Genomic DNA, 14,770 nt, shown 5'->3' with positions numbered 1-14,770 from the left:
CTATTAAGAAAGAATGTTGGATGATTTCCAGAAGTATATCAAATATTATTTTTATGAAACAATATTTTTAATGAAATAAATATTTATTTTTATGAAATAAATTAATATTTATTTTTTTCCCACAAATGCAACACGGAGGGAAAAGATCTGAAACTTACATTATGAGATAGTTAACTTAGCAGGTGTCTGTTAGAAAGTGACACTTGTTCTAGTTCTTTGACATGGAAAATATTTTACAAAGCAGTAAAGAAGGATGAATACTTAGAATTCACATGGAAAGTGAATAATTTAGCCCTGGAAACAAGTAGGTAGAAATGGGGAAAGTTATGCTTTTAAACAATGATTCAGGAATTCTCTTTATATTTTACATAAATTTTTAAATAATTCTGATCAAAATAAGTTTTAAATATTTAAATGCTTTTTTTAAGTTTTTAAATTGACATATTGTAACTGTACATATTTATAGAGTACAATTTGATATTTTGAAACATATATGTTGTATAATGATCAAATCAGGTTAGCCAGGGTACCCATCACCTTATGCACTTACCATTTTTTTTTTTTGTGGTGAGAACATTCAAAAGACTCTCTTCTCGCTACTTTGTAATCTACAATACAATACTGTTAACTGTATGTACCTTACTGTGCAATAAAACACTAGAACGTATTCCTCCTGTCTACTTACTGTGATTTTGTACATGTTGACCAACCTCTGCCCACCTTCTCTCTCTTCCCCTCCCCAATCTTTGTAACCATTATTCTACCCTCTACTTCTATTATATTAATTTTTCTTCTTTTTAAATTTCACATGTGGGGAATATCATGCAATATTTTTCTTTCTGTCTCTGGCTTATTTCACTTAACATAATGTCCTCCAGATTGATTCATGTTGCCACAAATGACAGGATTTCATTCCTTTTTATGGCTGAATAGTATCTAATTGTGTATATGTACCACATTCTCTTTATTCATCCATTGTTGGACACTTAAGTTGATTCCATATCATAGGTATTGTAAATAGTGTGGCAATAAAGATGGGAGTGCAGGTATCTGTTTGACATACTGAGTTAATTTCTTTGGATATATAACTAGTAGTGGGATTGCTTGATCATATCGTAATTCTAGTTGCAATGTTTTGAATAATTTATACACTGTTTTCCATAATGGATTTCCTCATTTATAATCCTACCCACAGCATATAAGGGTTCCCTTTCCTTCACATTCACACTAACACTTGCTTTCTTTTGTCTTTTTCTTTTTTCTTTTCTTTTTTTTCTTTTTTTTTTGAGACGGAGTCTCGCTCTGTCGCCCAGGCTGGAGTGCAGTGGCCGGATCTCAGCTCACTGCAAGCTCCGCCTCCCGGGTTTACGCCATTCTCCTGCCTCAGCCTCCCGAGTAGCTGGGACTACAGGCGCCCACCACCTCGCCCGGCTAGTTTTTTGTATTTTTTAGTAGAGACGGGGTTTCACCGTGTTAGGATGGTCTCGATCTCCTGACCTCGTGATCCGCCCGTCTCGGCCTCCCAAAGTGCTGGGATTACAGGCTTGAGCCACCGCGCCCGGCCTCTTTTGTCTTTTTATTATTAGTAGCCTTTCTAACTAGAGTGAGGTGGTATTTGATTGTGGTTTGGATTGGCATTTTATGATGGTTAGTGATAGTGAACATTTATTCATATACCTATTGGCCTTTTGTATACTTTCTGTTGAGAAATGTCTATTAAAGTTTTTGCCCATTTTTAAATTGATTTTTTTTTTTGCTGTTAAGTTTCTTAGGTATTCTGGATATGAATCTTTTGTCTGATGTATAGTGTACATATATTTTTCTGCCATCTTATAGGTTATCTCTTCACTCTGTTAATTGTTTTCTTTACTGTGGAAAACTTCTTGGTTTGATGTAATCTCTTTTGTCTGCTTTTGCTTTTATTGCTTGTGTTTTTGAGATCTTATTTAAAAAATCCTTGCCCAGTCCAGTATCATGAAGTTTTTCTGCTGTTTTTTTTTTTTCTTTTCTTTTCTTTTTTTTTTTAATGGCTATATTAGTTTGTTTTCACACTGCCGTTAAAGACATACCCACGACTGGGCAATTTTAAAAGAAAGGGGTTTATTTGACCTACGTGTGAGTTCCACGACCTCACAATCATGATGGAAGGTGAAAGGCATGTCTTACATGGTGGCAGACAAGAGAAGAGAGCTTGTGCAGAGAACCTCCCATTTTTAAACCCATCAGATCTTGTGAGACTCATTCACTATTAGGAGAATAGCTCAGGAAAGACCTGCCCCCATAATTCAGTCACCTCCCACCAGATTCCTCCCATGACACGTGGGAATTGTGGGACTTACAATTCAAGATTAGATTTAGGTGGGGACACAGCCAAACTATATCATTCTGCCCCGACCCCTCCCAAATCTCATGCCCTCACATTTCAAAACCAGTCGTGCCTTCCCAGCAGTCCCCCAGAGTCTTAACTCATTTCAGCATTAACTCAAAAGTCCACAGTCCAGTGTCTTATCTGATACAAGACAAGTCCATTTCACCTATGAGCCTGTAAAATCCAAAGCAAGTTAGTTACTTCCTAGATACAGTGGAGGTATGAGGATTGGGTAAATACAGCCATTCCAAAGGGAGAAATTGGCCAAAACAAACGGGCTACAGGCCCCATGCAATTTGAAATCCAGCAGGGCAGTCAAGTCTTAAAGCTCCAAAATGATCTCCTTTGACTCCATGTCTTGCATCCGGGCCATGCTGATGCAAGAGGTGGGTTCCCATAGTCTTGGGCAGCTCTACCCCTTTGGTTTTGCAGGGTACAGCCTCCCTCCTGGCTGCTTTCACAGGCTGGCATTGAGTGTCTGTGGCTTTTCCAGGTGCACAGTGCAAGGTTTCAGTGGATCTACCATTCTGGGGTACAGAGGATAGTGGCCCTCTTCTCACAGCTCCACTAGCCAGTGCCCCACTTAGGACTCTGTGTAGGGGCTCTGACCCCACATTTTTCTTCTGCACTGCCTGAGCACGGGTTCTCCATGGGGGCCCGGCCCCTGCAACTAACTTCTGCCTGGGCATCCAGGCGTTTCCATACATCTTCTGAAATCTAGGGGGGGTTCCCAAATCTCAATTCTTGACTTATGTGTACCTGCAGGGTCAACACCATGTGGAAGCTACCAAGGCTTGGGGCTTGCACCCTTTAAGGCCATGGCTCGAGCTCTACATTAGCCTCTTTCAGCCATGGCTGGAGCAGCTGTGACACAGGGAACAAAGTCCCTACACTGCACACAGCACAGGGACCCTGGGCCTGGCCCGTGAAACCACTTTTTCCTCCTAGATTTCCAGGCCTGTGATGGGAGGGTCTGCTGTGAAGACCTCTGCCATGTCCTGGAGACATTCACCCCATTGTCTTGGGGATTAACATTAGGTTTCTGTTACTTATGCAAATTTCTGCAGCTGGCTTAAATTTCTCCTCAGAAAATGGGATTTTCTTTTCTATTGAATTGCCAAGCTGCAAATTTTCCAAACTCTTATGCTGTGCTTCCCTTATAAAACTGGATGTCTTTAACAATGCCCAAGTCACCTCTTGAATGCTTTGCTGCTTAGAAATTTCTTTCTCCAGACACCCTAAATCATCTCTCTCAAGTTCCAAGTTCCACAAATCTCTAGGGCAGGGGCAAAATGCCGCCAATCTCTTTGCTAAAACATACAAGAGTTACCTTTGCTCCATTTCCCAACAAGTTCCTCATTTCCATCTGAGACCACCTTAGACTGGACTTTATTGTCCATATTGCTATCAGCATTTTGGGCAAAGCCATTCAATAAGTCTGTAGGAAGTTCCAAACTTTCCCACATTTTCCTATCATCTTCTGAGCTTTCCAAACTGTTTCAATCTTTGCCTGTTACCCAGTTCCAAAGTCACTTCCACATTTTCAGGTATCTTTTCAGCAGTGCTCCACTCTACTGGTACCAATTTACTGTATTAGTTCATTTTCACATTGCTGATAAAGGCATACCTAAGACTGGACAATTTACAAAAGAAAAAGTTTTATTGGACTTAGAGTTCCACATGGCTGGGGAGACCTGACAATCATGGCGGAAGGTGAAAGGCACAGAAGGTGGCAGATGAGTAAAGAGAGCTTGTGCAGGGACATTCCCGTTTTTAAAACCGTCAGGTCTCATGAGACTCATTCACTATCACAAGAACAGCGCAGGAAAGGCCCGCTCTCGTAAGTCAGTAACCTCCCCCTGGGTTCCTCCCACGATATGTGGTAATTGTGGGAGTTATGATTCAAGATGAGATTTGTGTGGAGAGACAGCCAAACCATATTAATTGTTTTATAGTTTCAGGTTTTACATTTAAGTCTTTAACCATTTTGAATAGATTTTTGTATATGGTGAGAGGTAGGAGTCTTGTCTCATTCTTGTGCATGTGTATATCTAATTTTCCCAGCATCATATATTGACATATTAGCATTATGCTATTATATTATATATATTATTAAAATAAACATTTATAAATTTATAGATAAAATTATAAAATTAAAATATTAAAATAATATATAATTATGCTATTATAATATAATAGCAATATTATACTATTATATTTAATATGTTATTAACATATTAACATATATTAGCATAACCTATTAAACACATATATAATAGCATATAATATATTAACATATAATGGCATAACATATTAAACACATATTCCCTTCTCCTTCATGTGTGTTCTTGGCACACATGAGGGAAAAGTTAATTTATAAAAAATCAGTTGGCTGTAAACGTGTAGATTTATTTCTGGGTTTTCTATTGTTTCATTGGTCAAAGTATGTGGTTTTTATGATGGAATCATACTATTGGTTATGATAGCTTGTAGTATATAGTGTCTTGAAGTCAGGTAGTGTGATGCCTCTAGCTGCATTCGTTTTGCTGAGGATTGCTTTGCATATTTGGGACTTTTTGTGATTTCCTACAAATTTTAGGATTTTTTTCCTATTTTTGTAAAGAATATCATTGGTATTTTAATGGAGATTGTATTAAATTTATAGATCATTTTGGGTAGTGTGGCCATTTTAACAATACTAATTTTTTCATTCCATGAACATGGAATATCTTTTCATTTCTTAGTGTCCTTTTTAATTTCTTTCATCAGTGTTTTACAGTTTTCAGTGTAGAGATCTTTTACCTTCTTGTTTATTTATTATCTAATTTTTTGTAGCTATTGTAAATGAATTTGTTTAAAAAATTTTTATTTTCAGTTTGCTATTATTGCATAGAAACTCTACTGATTTTTGTATATTAATTTTGTATCCTGCAAATTTGTATTTTTTATTGATCAATTCTAATAGTTTTTCACCAAGTCTTTAGGGTTTCCTATATATAAGATCTTGTCTGAAAACAGGGACAGTCTGACTTTTTCCTTTCCAATTTGGATGTCTTTTATTTATTTATTCTCTTATCTGGTTGCCCTGGCTAGGACTACCGGTACTATGTTGAATAAAAATGGTGAAAGTTGGCATCCTTGTCTTGTTCCTGATCATATGATGTTAGCTATGGATTTGTCATATATGACTTTTATTGTGTTGAGGTACATATCTTCTATACCTAATTTGTTAAGAGTTTTTATTATGAAGGGATGTTTTGAATTTTGTCAAATGCTTTTTCTGTATCTATTGAATGATCATATGGTTTTTGTTTTTCTGTTAATGTGATTTATCTCATTTATTGATTTGCATATCTTGCACTATCCTTGCATTACCAGGATAAATCCCCTTTGATCTTATTGAATAACATTTTAATGTGCTTTTGAATTTGGTTTGCTAGTATCTTGTTGAGAATTTTTGGATTTGTGTTTATCAGAGAGACTGGCCTATAATTTTTGTTGTTGTTGTATCCTTGTGTAGTTTGAGAGTCAGAATAATATTGGTCTCATAAAAAAAAATTGGAAGTAGTCCCTCCTCTTAAATTCCCTTAATAGTTTGAACAGGATTGGTATTAGTCTTCTTTAAATGATTGGTAGAATTCAGCAGTGAAGCCATGAAGTCCTGGGCTTTTTTTTTTCTTTTTTCTGATGAAAAACTTATGATTACTAGTTCAATTTCCTCTCTCATTACTGCTGTGTTTAGATTTTCTATTTCTTCTTTATTTAATTTTGGGAGGTTGTATATGTCCAGGAACTTAGCCATTTCTTCCATGTTATCAAATTTTTTGGTATATAGTTGTTCATAATAGTATCTTATTATTTTTTGTACTTCTGTGGAACTGTTGAAATGTCTCCTTTTTAATATGTAATTTTATTTATTTTAGTCTTCCCTCTTTTTTTCTTAGTCTCGCTAATGGTTTACCAATTTTCTTTATCTTTTCAAAATCATCTTCATTTTGTTGACCTTTCAAATTGCGCTTTTAGCCTCTATTTTGTTTACTTCTGCATTAAGCTTTATTCTGTCCTTCTACCATTTTTGGGTTTAGTTTGTTCTTGTATATTAAGTTTCTTGAGGTGCCTCGTTTGATTGTTTAGTAAAAATCTTTCTTCTTTTTTGATTTAGGCCTTTATTGCTATAAATTCCATTTTAAAACGGCTTTTTCTATGTTCCGTAAGTTTCATTATAATGTGTTTCCATTCTCATTTGTCTTAAGAAATTTTTAAATTTCCTTTTTACTTTGTTTATTGACCTGTTGGTTTTTTTTTTTTTAGGAGTAATTGTTTAATTTCCATGTATTTATAAATTTTCTAGAGTTTTTCTTGTTGCTGATTTCTAGTTTTATACCATTTTGCCCAGAAAAGTTACTTGATATGATCTCTATTTTCTTAAATTTGTTCAGACTTGTTTTGTGATCAAACATATGATCTATCCAAGAGAATATTCCATGTACAGTTGAGAAAAATGTGTATTCTGAAGCTGTTGGATAGAATATTCTGTTAAAAAAAAAAATCAGCCAGGCACAGTGGCCAACACCTGTAATCCCAGCACTTTGGGAGGTTGAGGTGGGATGATCACTTGAGGTCAGGAATTCAAGACTAGCCTGGGCATCATAGCAAGACCCTGTCTCTTAAAAAAGGCTATTAGGTCAATTTGGTCTATGGTGCAGTTTAATTCTGATGATTCCTTGTTAATTTTTTTTGCCTGGATGACCCATTCATTGTTGAAAGTGGGATGTTGAAGTCCCTAATATTATTATACTGCATTTTATCTCTCCTTTTAGATCTAATAATATTTGCTTTATGTATGTGGATGTGTTGGTATATAGAATTACAATACTATAACCTCTTGTTGAATTGATTCTTTTATCATTATATAATGACTTTATTTGTCCTTTTTATAGTTTTTGTCTTATAGTTTATTTTATCTGATATAAGTATTGCTACTCCTGATCAGTTTTGATTTCTATTTGCATGGGATATCTTTGTCCCTTCCTTCACTTTCAGTCTATGCTTGTCTTTAATGGTGAGGTGATTCTCTAGTAGTCAGCATACAATCATATAGTTGAGTTAGTTTTTTAAGAGATGGGGTCTCTCTCTGTCACTGGGGCTGGAGTACAGTGGCACAACCATAGCTCACTGCAGTCTCAAACTCCTGGGTTCATTCAGTCCTCCCAGCTCAGCCTCCTGAGTAGCTAGGACTACAGGTGTGCATCACCAAACCTGGCTAATTTTTTATTTTTCTTTTTTGTACAGACAGGGTTTTACTATGTTACCTTTAAAATAAAATCCATTCACTCTGTATCTTTTAACTGGAGACTTTAATCTATTTATTTTCAAGGTAATTATAAGTAGGTAAGAACTTACATCTGCCATTTTGTTCATTGTTTTCTGGTTGTTTTGTAGATTCTTTGTTCCTTTATTCTTCTGTTGTTGCTTATGTGTGTGGTTTGGTGGTTTTCTGTGGTGCTAAGTTTTATTTCCTTCTTGTATCTTATTGGCGTGCCTGCTCTAAATTCTTTCTTTGTGGTTATCATGTGCTAACATAAAGAGTCTTGTAGTTATAATAGACTATTTTATGCTGATAACAACTTAACTTTGGTCACATAAAAATATTTTAGATTTTCTTGCTTCCCCACAGTAATTTCTGTTTTTGTTGACTTAATTTACGTCTTTATCTATTGTGTATTCCTTAGTCATTAATTGTAGCTGTTATTGTTTTTTGACCATTTTGACTTAAAGCTTTCGGACTAGAGAATTGAAGGATTTCCGTAGCACCCAGACAACATAGGGTTATTCTGAATTTGATTATGAATTTACTTCTATTGATGAGTTTTAATCTTTTGAATATTTTTTTGATAGTAATGATCATTCTTTCATTTTTAGTTGTAGCATTCCCTTAATTTTTTGTAAGCCTAGACTAGTAGTGATAAATTTCCTCAGCTTTTGCTTGTCTGGGAAGATCTTTATGTCTCCTTCATTTCTGAAGGATAGCTTTCCTGGATATAGTATTCTTGACTGACTTTTCTTTTTCTTTCAGTACTTTGAATATATCATTTCATTCTTTCCTGGCCTGTGAGGTTTCTGCTGGAAAATCTGCTGATAGTCTCATGAGGATTCCCTTCTATGTGACTCGATGCTTTTCTCTGCAGCATTTAGAATTCTTTGTCTTTGACTTTTGACAGTTTGGTTATAATGTGCCTCAGAGTGTATCTTTGTGGGTTGAAACTAATTGGGGATGTTTGAGCTTCTTAGATGCATGTATCTCCCAAGACATGGGAAGTTTTCAGCTATTATTTTGTTAATAATAACAAAATATTTCTCTACTTCTCCCTCTGGTGCCCCTATAAGGTGAATATTTGTTCATTTAATGGTATCCCATAAATCCTATCGGGTTTCTAAATTCCTTTTCATTCTTTTTCCCTCCTTGATTGGTTATTTCAAAAGACCAGTCTTCAAGTTCAGAAATTATTTCTTTAGCTTGATTTAGTCTGTTGCTAAAGCTCACATTCTTTTTTAAATTTAATGCATTGAATTCTTTAGCTCCAAGATTTCTTTGGTTCTTTCGTATGATATCTACAGGAGGATAGGCTACAGATGTTGGTGGTGGTGTTTTGCTGGGGGAGGGGGCACTGAGCTGGTTATTTGGGGCAGGCAAATGTTTTGGTTCAGTGTGCCAGCAGGCTGTATGGTGAACTCTTCAGAGAAGTGAGGCTATCACCAGGCTGGCTCTTGAGCTGGGTATCTGTGGGTACAGTGAGCCAGACAGCTGTGCAGTAGTGTCTCTGCAGGGGAGGTAGGACCACTGTTGGACTGCTGTTGGTTTGAGTGCAGGCATGTGTGGGCTGGCTAGCTATGTGGTAGTGTCTATGGGGAGGTCAGGCTGCTGCTGAACTGGATATTGGGCCAAGTGCATGTCTAGTGGGCCTGCTGGCTGTGTGGCAGTGTCCCTGGGAAGGCGAGGCCTCTGCTGAACTGGCTATCAGGCCAGGCACATGTAAATGCATGCTGGGCTGGCTGGCATGCAGCAGTCTTTCCAGGAGTGGGGGGGCACCTCTGCCCTGGTGCCAGGCTTGGCATGGGTTGGTGCAGGCATGGTGGTTTTTCTGGGTATGCAGCATGAGTATGCACTGACGTAGTGACCTGGCCACCTGTTCAGTGGCTTTCTTGCTGTGCATGTCTGCCTTTTCCCCAGTGGGTTGTGGGCTGGCACATAGCTTTGAATTTGAAATGATAGTGCGGCTTCAGGGATGGAGAGAGAGAGAGTGGCTACTGGCCTTCAAAATGTCATCATGCCATAGCTGCTTAGGTCATGAAGGAGGGGATACACAATGTCGGGTCTTACTTGGGGGCAACGTAGCTACTTAAACTTGTAGCAACTCTCCAAAATAGATTCTGGGCGTGTGAGGTCTGGGAGACTGTCTTGTAGCAAAAACTTCTGGCATCTGTGATGGCTGTGGAAACCCCTGGAAGTCTTTAGCATACCATTTTCCTGTTAAGAAGCCGCCACCCTGACTCCCAGTCATTCCTGGTAGGAGAGACAGTGTGGCAGAGACAGGGTGCCTCACTCCATAGCCTCTATGGTGCTATCTTGGGCTCCTGTGCTCTGCAGGGATTTTGGTGCTCCCCTGGTGCTCTCCAGCATACCGAGTCACTCCAGTTGAAATAGAATTGTTTATTTGTTGTTTTGTTCCTTTCTGTGAGGGAGATGAGCACCAGGCAACTCTCGTTTTCCATCTTGCTCAATGTTCTGCCATCCTTGACAAATCTTGAGCTACATCTGTTTTTCTTAGGTCTAGTTCTTAGTTGTGAAGAACTAAGAAAGTAGAAATAGAACTAAGAAAGTAGAAGAAGTAAGTAGAAATAACATTAGTCTAGTAGAAATAACATTAGTCTATCAACTTGTTTTATTTTCACCCTAATCTCTAGTCCTCACTGACCCTTCTAAGCTTTACTTTTATGTTTCACCCTCCCCCTTTGACGATGGTCAAATTATCTGTTTAACAATTTTTTTGTGGTTTTTACCTATGCCTCTCAATTTCATTATGATTAATACAATAGAATGAAGTCTTAACTGGGAATGTATTTGGCAGATAAATTAACTGCCATGGACAGACCACTATTAAAGTTTGAGTTAATTCTTTTATGTTTATGTTTTTATACTTTTTAATTAAGAAATGTTGTTCTCTTTAGGATGCGTATGGGGCAGCTTTTAAAGTGTTTGAAAGATTTTGCATTCAGCATTCAGGCTATCAGGTATGTTTCATGCTGAATTTGATTTTCTCAATTATTTAATGGTAGTTTAGCAAACATATAGCTCTTCCTTTGTGTAAGTTGATGATTCTCATGAAGGAGCACTCTGAAGATACCATTGAGCCTCCCAGGTTCTCTACAACTCAGTTGTCCAAAGCTCTGTAGACCCATTCCTCAGGACACTGTCACACCGGTTTTTTAATTAAAATTCATCTCAAATCCATTTGTAATTGAATTTCATTCAGATCAGAGCCTGGAAGGCACTTCCTCATGACTTCATAAATCTCCGTGCCTCACTGTACTCAAGTTCTACCAATGCTGAGCAGTCACACTGAGTCAAATAACTTCAGTAGGCCTCTGGTTTATATCTACTTCAAAGCACTTAAGTCTTTCTCATACTTGGTGCCTTTCCCAGACCCTGACATCTCCTGTTGATTTCCTGTGTTCATCTGCCCAATGCTCAACAGAGACCCAAGCAAATATGAACTCTTTGTGAGCACCCCTTTCCCTGTGCTCCATTAGTCATATAGTTTTTGTCTAGCTCCATTTTCCTTATCTCTAGTCCTTACTTCTTTATCAAGTGTATGTGGTTTTTCACATAAATTCAGTTTTGGAAGGAGAATATTTATTTAGAGTTTCTTGTTAGTGAGGACACATTTGTGGTTTTCCTTGGTCTGAGCTGAGCCTGACCCTTTGGGAAGCTTTCTACAAAGAGTGAAAGTCTTAGGATGGCCCTAAGTGGCTTATAGCTATCAGAGCTACAACCTCTTTGAGCGGCCTGAGAAACTTTGGAGATTTTAAACTTATCTCAAGAGTTTAAACAGGAAAAATAATTCCTTCATTCATTTTTCAATTATAAAAGTATCAAGGTCTTACTGTGTTAGAGGCACTGTTCCAGGCACTTCAATGTCATGGGAGAAACTTTCTTGTAGACAGTCATATGTGGTAAGTGCTATGATTGAGTTACACACAAAATACTAAGATAGCATAAATAACTTTATGATTAATACTACTATAACCAGAAAAAGCATTATAGAAGATGTAATTTCCAATCAGGTCTTAAAGGAGAAGTGAAAATTCATTAAGTAGATTAATTATACTAAATATAATTCTAGCTAATTAGGATAATTAAGTAGAATAATTAGGGTAGTCAGATTTTAAGCAGGGAGAATAGTGTATCCAAATGTACAGAAATATTAAAGGTCCTAATGTATTCAGGGATAGGCCCCCAGCTAATGATGGTGAAGTACAGAATGTGGAGGTTGTGACAGGGATCAGGGAAAATACTGAGAAGTGAGTGTGGAGTCTTTGATAGGAATTTGGTTGTATATGCGAAGGGTCTTATTTGTTATGCGATGAAGTATGGATTTAAAATGGTAGACAAAGGTGAGGCAGGGGAGTTTCTAAGGATGAGTATGACATAGATCTATGTTTTAGAGATATTATTCTGGCAGAGTATAGAGATTAACTCAAGAGGTAGAGAAAATGAAAGCAGGGAGCTAAAGCTGGAGGCTATACCCATATTCCAGGTAAGAGAAAATGAAGGCTTGAATTAGACAGTGGTGGCAGAAATGAATGATGAGAATTGGAGACATATTTAAGAGGAGGAACTCATGCAATGGGGAAAGAGATACTATGACAAATTGGGTTTCTAATTTGGTTAATTATAATGTTAATGAAAGTAAGGAATACATGATGATGACTTGGGAACTGATAATAAAAAAGTATCAGTTGGAATTTAAAATGTCACATGTGTTATCTATAAGACATCCAGGGGGAAACGTTGAGCAGTCAGAGAGAACAATAGGTTTGAAACTCTGGAGGAATTTCAGACTTAGAGATAAAGATGTGATCATTCCTAATATTCAGCCACTGAGGACTAGTAAAAAACTGAAACTGCTCAAGAGTCAGTAAGGTGGAGCATGAAGACAAAAAGGATGGCAAAATGTCAAATCACAATTGATTTCGGTGCTCGAATAGCATGTCAGGTAGCTGAGAGACTCACTTTTCTGTGTCTCCTCTCATTTACCCTAGCTTCTATCCTAAGATATATGGATAGGGACAGAATTTTTTTTCACTGAATTGGGTGACTGTGGGTTTTTAAAAATAATTGGTCCAATATTAGGAAGTCCATATGGCTTTCATGAGATGCGTAGAGAGAAGAAAAGAAGTTGAATAACACCTCTAGGGTCCAAGAATATGGAATTCTGTAGTCTTACAATACTCACAGAGCAAGTTTAGGTATAATATAAAGAGGAACTGTGGCCGAACATGGTGGCCTACACCGGAAATCCCAGCACTTTGGGAGGCCAAGGTAGGTGGATCACGAGGTCAGGAGTTCAAGACCAGCCTGGCCAAGATGGTGAAACCCCATCACTACTAAAAATATAAAAATTAACCGGGTGCCTGTAATCCCAGCTACTCGGGAGGCAGAGGCAGAAATTGCTTGAACCCAGGAGGCAGAGGTTGCAGTGAGCTGAGATCAGATCACGCCACTGCACTCCAGCCTGGGCAACAGAGCGAGACTCTGTCTCAAAAAAAAAAAAAAAAAGAAAAAAAAAAAGAACTGTGTGAAGGTATATATCTTTATTTTTCTCAAGATACATGACGTATGTTGTAAAGATTTTATAAGAAAGATAACTGTGCATTTTGTTAATACTCTGCATACTTTTTCTCCATATTTACATCTGATGGGTTTTGGGGGGAATTACTTCTGCTAACCTTTTAATAATATTGCTTGTTATCAAAATGTGGGCTCATTATTATTTTTATTATTATTATCATTTATGCAGTGATTCCTTGAGTGAACTATGTGAAAATGAGCATGACAATGTAGTCCTGGCATTTAAACAATTGAGTCACACTTTTTATGAGAAACTTGAAGAAATGCAAACTCAAATGCATCAAAATCACTTAGGATAACACCATGGAAAACTTTCAAGTCTGATTATGTGGTATTTATCACATATCTTTGCAAGGAGAGATATATTTGAGCTTACGCAACGAAATGGAAACATTTTTTGTCTTGGAGCCAAACAGAATTGAACTCAAATATTAGCTCTGCTCTTTTCTAACTGAATGACCTTAAGTTATGTCACACATCTGAGCTTTAACTTTGTTTTTGGCAAAATCAGAGTAAAAATGAATACTTCTAGTTGTTTTGAGGATTAAATGAGATAATGTATGAAAAGTGATTGGGATTGGGTGGTGACTTAATTAACAGTAGTGGGTTTTTTGGTAGTTAAAGTTAATATATAGCAAAATTAGTTTCACATTGTCAAGTTTTCAATACATCCCCAAGTTAACTGAATTTTAAATTAATGATTAATAAATCACAAAGGACTCAAGTCAATTCTGAACATCTGAACAACAATTTGGTTATGTAAGAAGACTTCTGAGATTACAAGAAAGTCACTGCTGTAGACTGGATGTTTGTGCCCTCCCCTCCAAAATTTTTATACTGAAATTCTAACCCTCAATGTGATGGTATTAGGAGATGATAAGTCATTAGGGTGGAGTTCCTTGGATGTAATTAGTGACTTTAGCTGAGACACAAGAGAGCTCGCTCTCCAATCTCTGCTCACTGCCGCTGGATGATACAATGGGAAGACGGCCATCTGCAGACCAAGAAGCAGGCCCTCAACAGAACTGAATCTACTTACATCTTGATCTTGAACTTTCCAGCCTCCAGAATTGTGAGAAATACATGTTTGTTGTTTAGCCATCTGGTCTGTGATCCTTTAAGAAAACAATTAACTGAAAACTTGGTATTGTAATTTATGTAGTAAGTGACTTGGCACTCATCAGAAAATAAAGGGCATTAAATTGATTTGCTATTGTGTTCCTTATATTAAATCTGTTAGTCCATCCATTTGTAGACACATGTGCATTAGGTATTTTGCGTTCACTGCTGTCTATCTTTACTGCAGCCCTAGGTCACGTACTACAAAATCTGTTTTAGACCCAGACCTTGAACACAGAGCATTTCTTTCTCAGGATGAAAGACATAACCTTTTGTATCATCCAGAATGTAACAAGACACCATTTGTTGTATGGCATTACTTACAGATATATTGCATAGGCTTAGAAAAACACTTTGTCTAGAAATGGAAA

The 14,770-nt window shown here is 37.1% G+C and overlaps 1 protein-coding gene across 8 annotated transcripts in view; it reads left to right on the top strand.

The window, feature by feature from the left end:
- The window catches only part of DDX60L (DExD/H-box 60 like), a 118,781-nt gene extending 104,293 nt beyond the window's left edge, over positions 1-14,488 (top strand). For all 8 annotated transcript variants that reach the window (XM_033215640.1, XM_033215639.1, XM_033215632.1 and 5 more), the window contains 2 exons: positions 10,598-10,660; positions 13,450-14,488. In XM_033215640.1, the coding sequence (XP_033071531.1) occupies positions 10,598-10,660; positions 13,450-13,579 (193 nt within the window). In that variant the 3' untranslated portion in view covers positions 13,580-14,488. The remainder of the gene's footprint in view (positions 1-10,597; positions 10,661-13,449) is intronic.
- Positions 14,489-14,770: the final 282 nt, after the last annotated feature.

This window comes from Trachypithecus francoisi, unplaced genomic scaffold (genome assembly GCF_009764315.1).
Source record: "Trachypithecus francoisi isolate TF-2019V2 unplaced genomic scaffold, Tfra_2.0 Lachesis_group1, whole genome shotgun sequence".
Lineage (NCBI taxonomy): Eukaryota > Metazoa > Chordata > Mammalia > Primates > Cercopithecidae > Trachypithecus > Trachypithecus francoisi.
The sequence above is the reverse complement of the archived record's forward strand: the minus strand, read 5'-3'. Positions and strand labels throughout refer to the sequence as shown.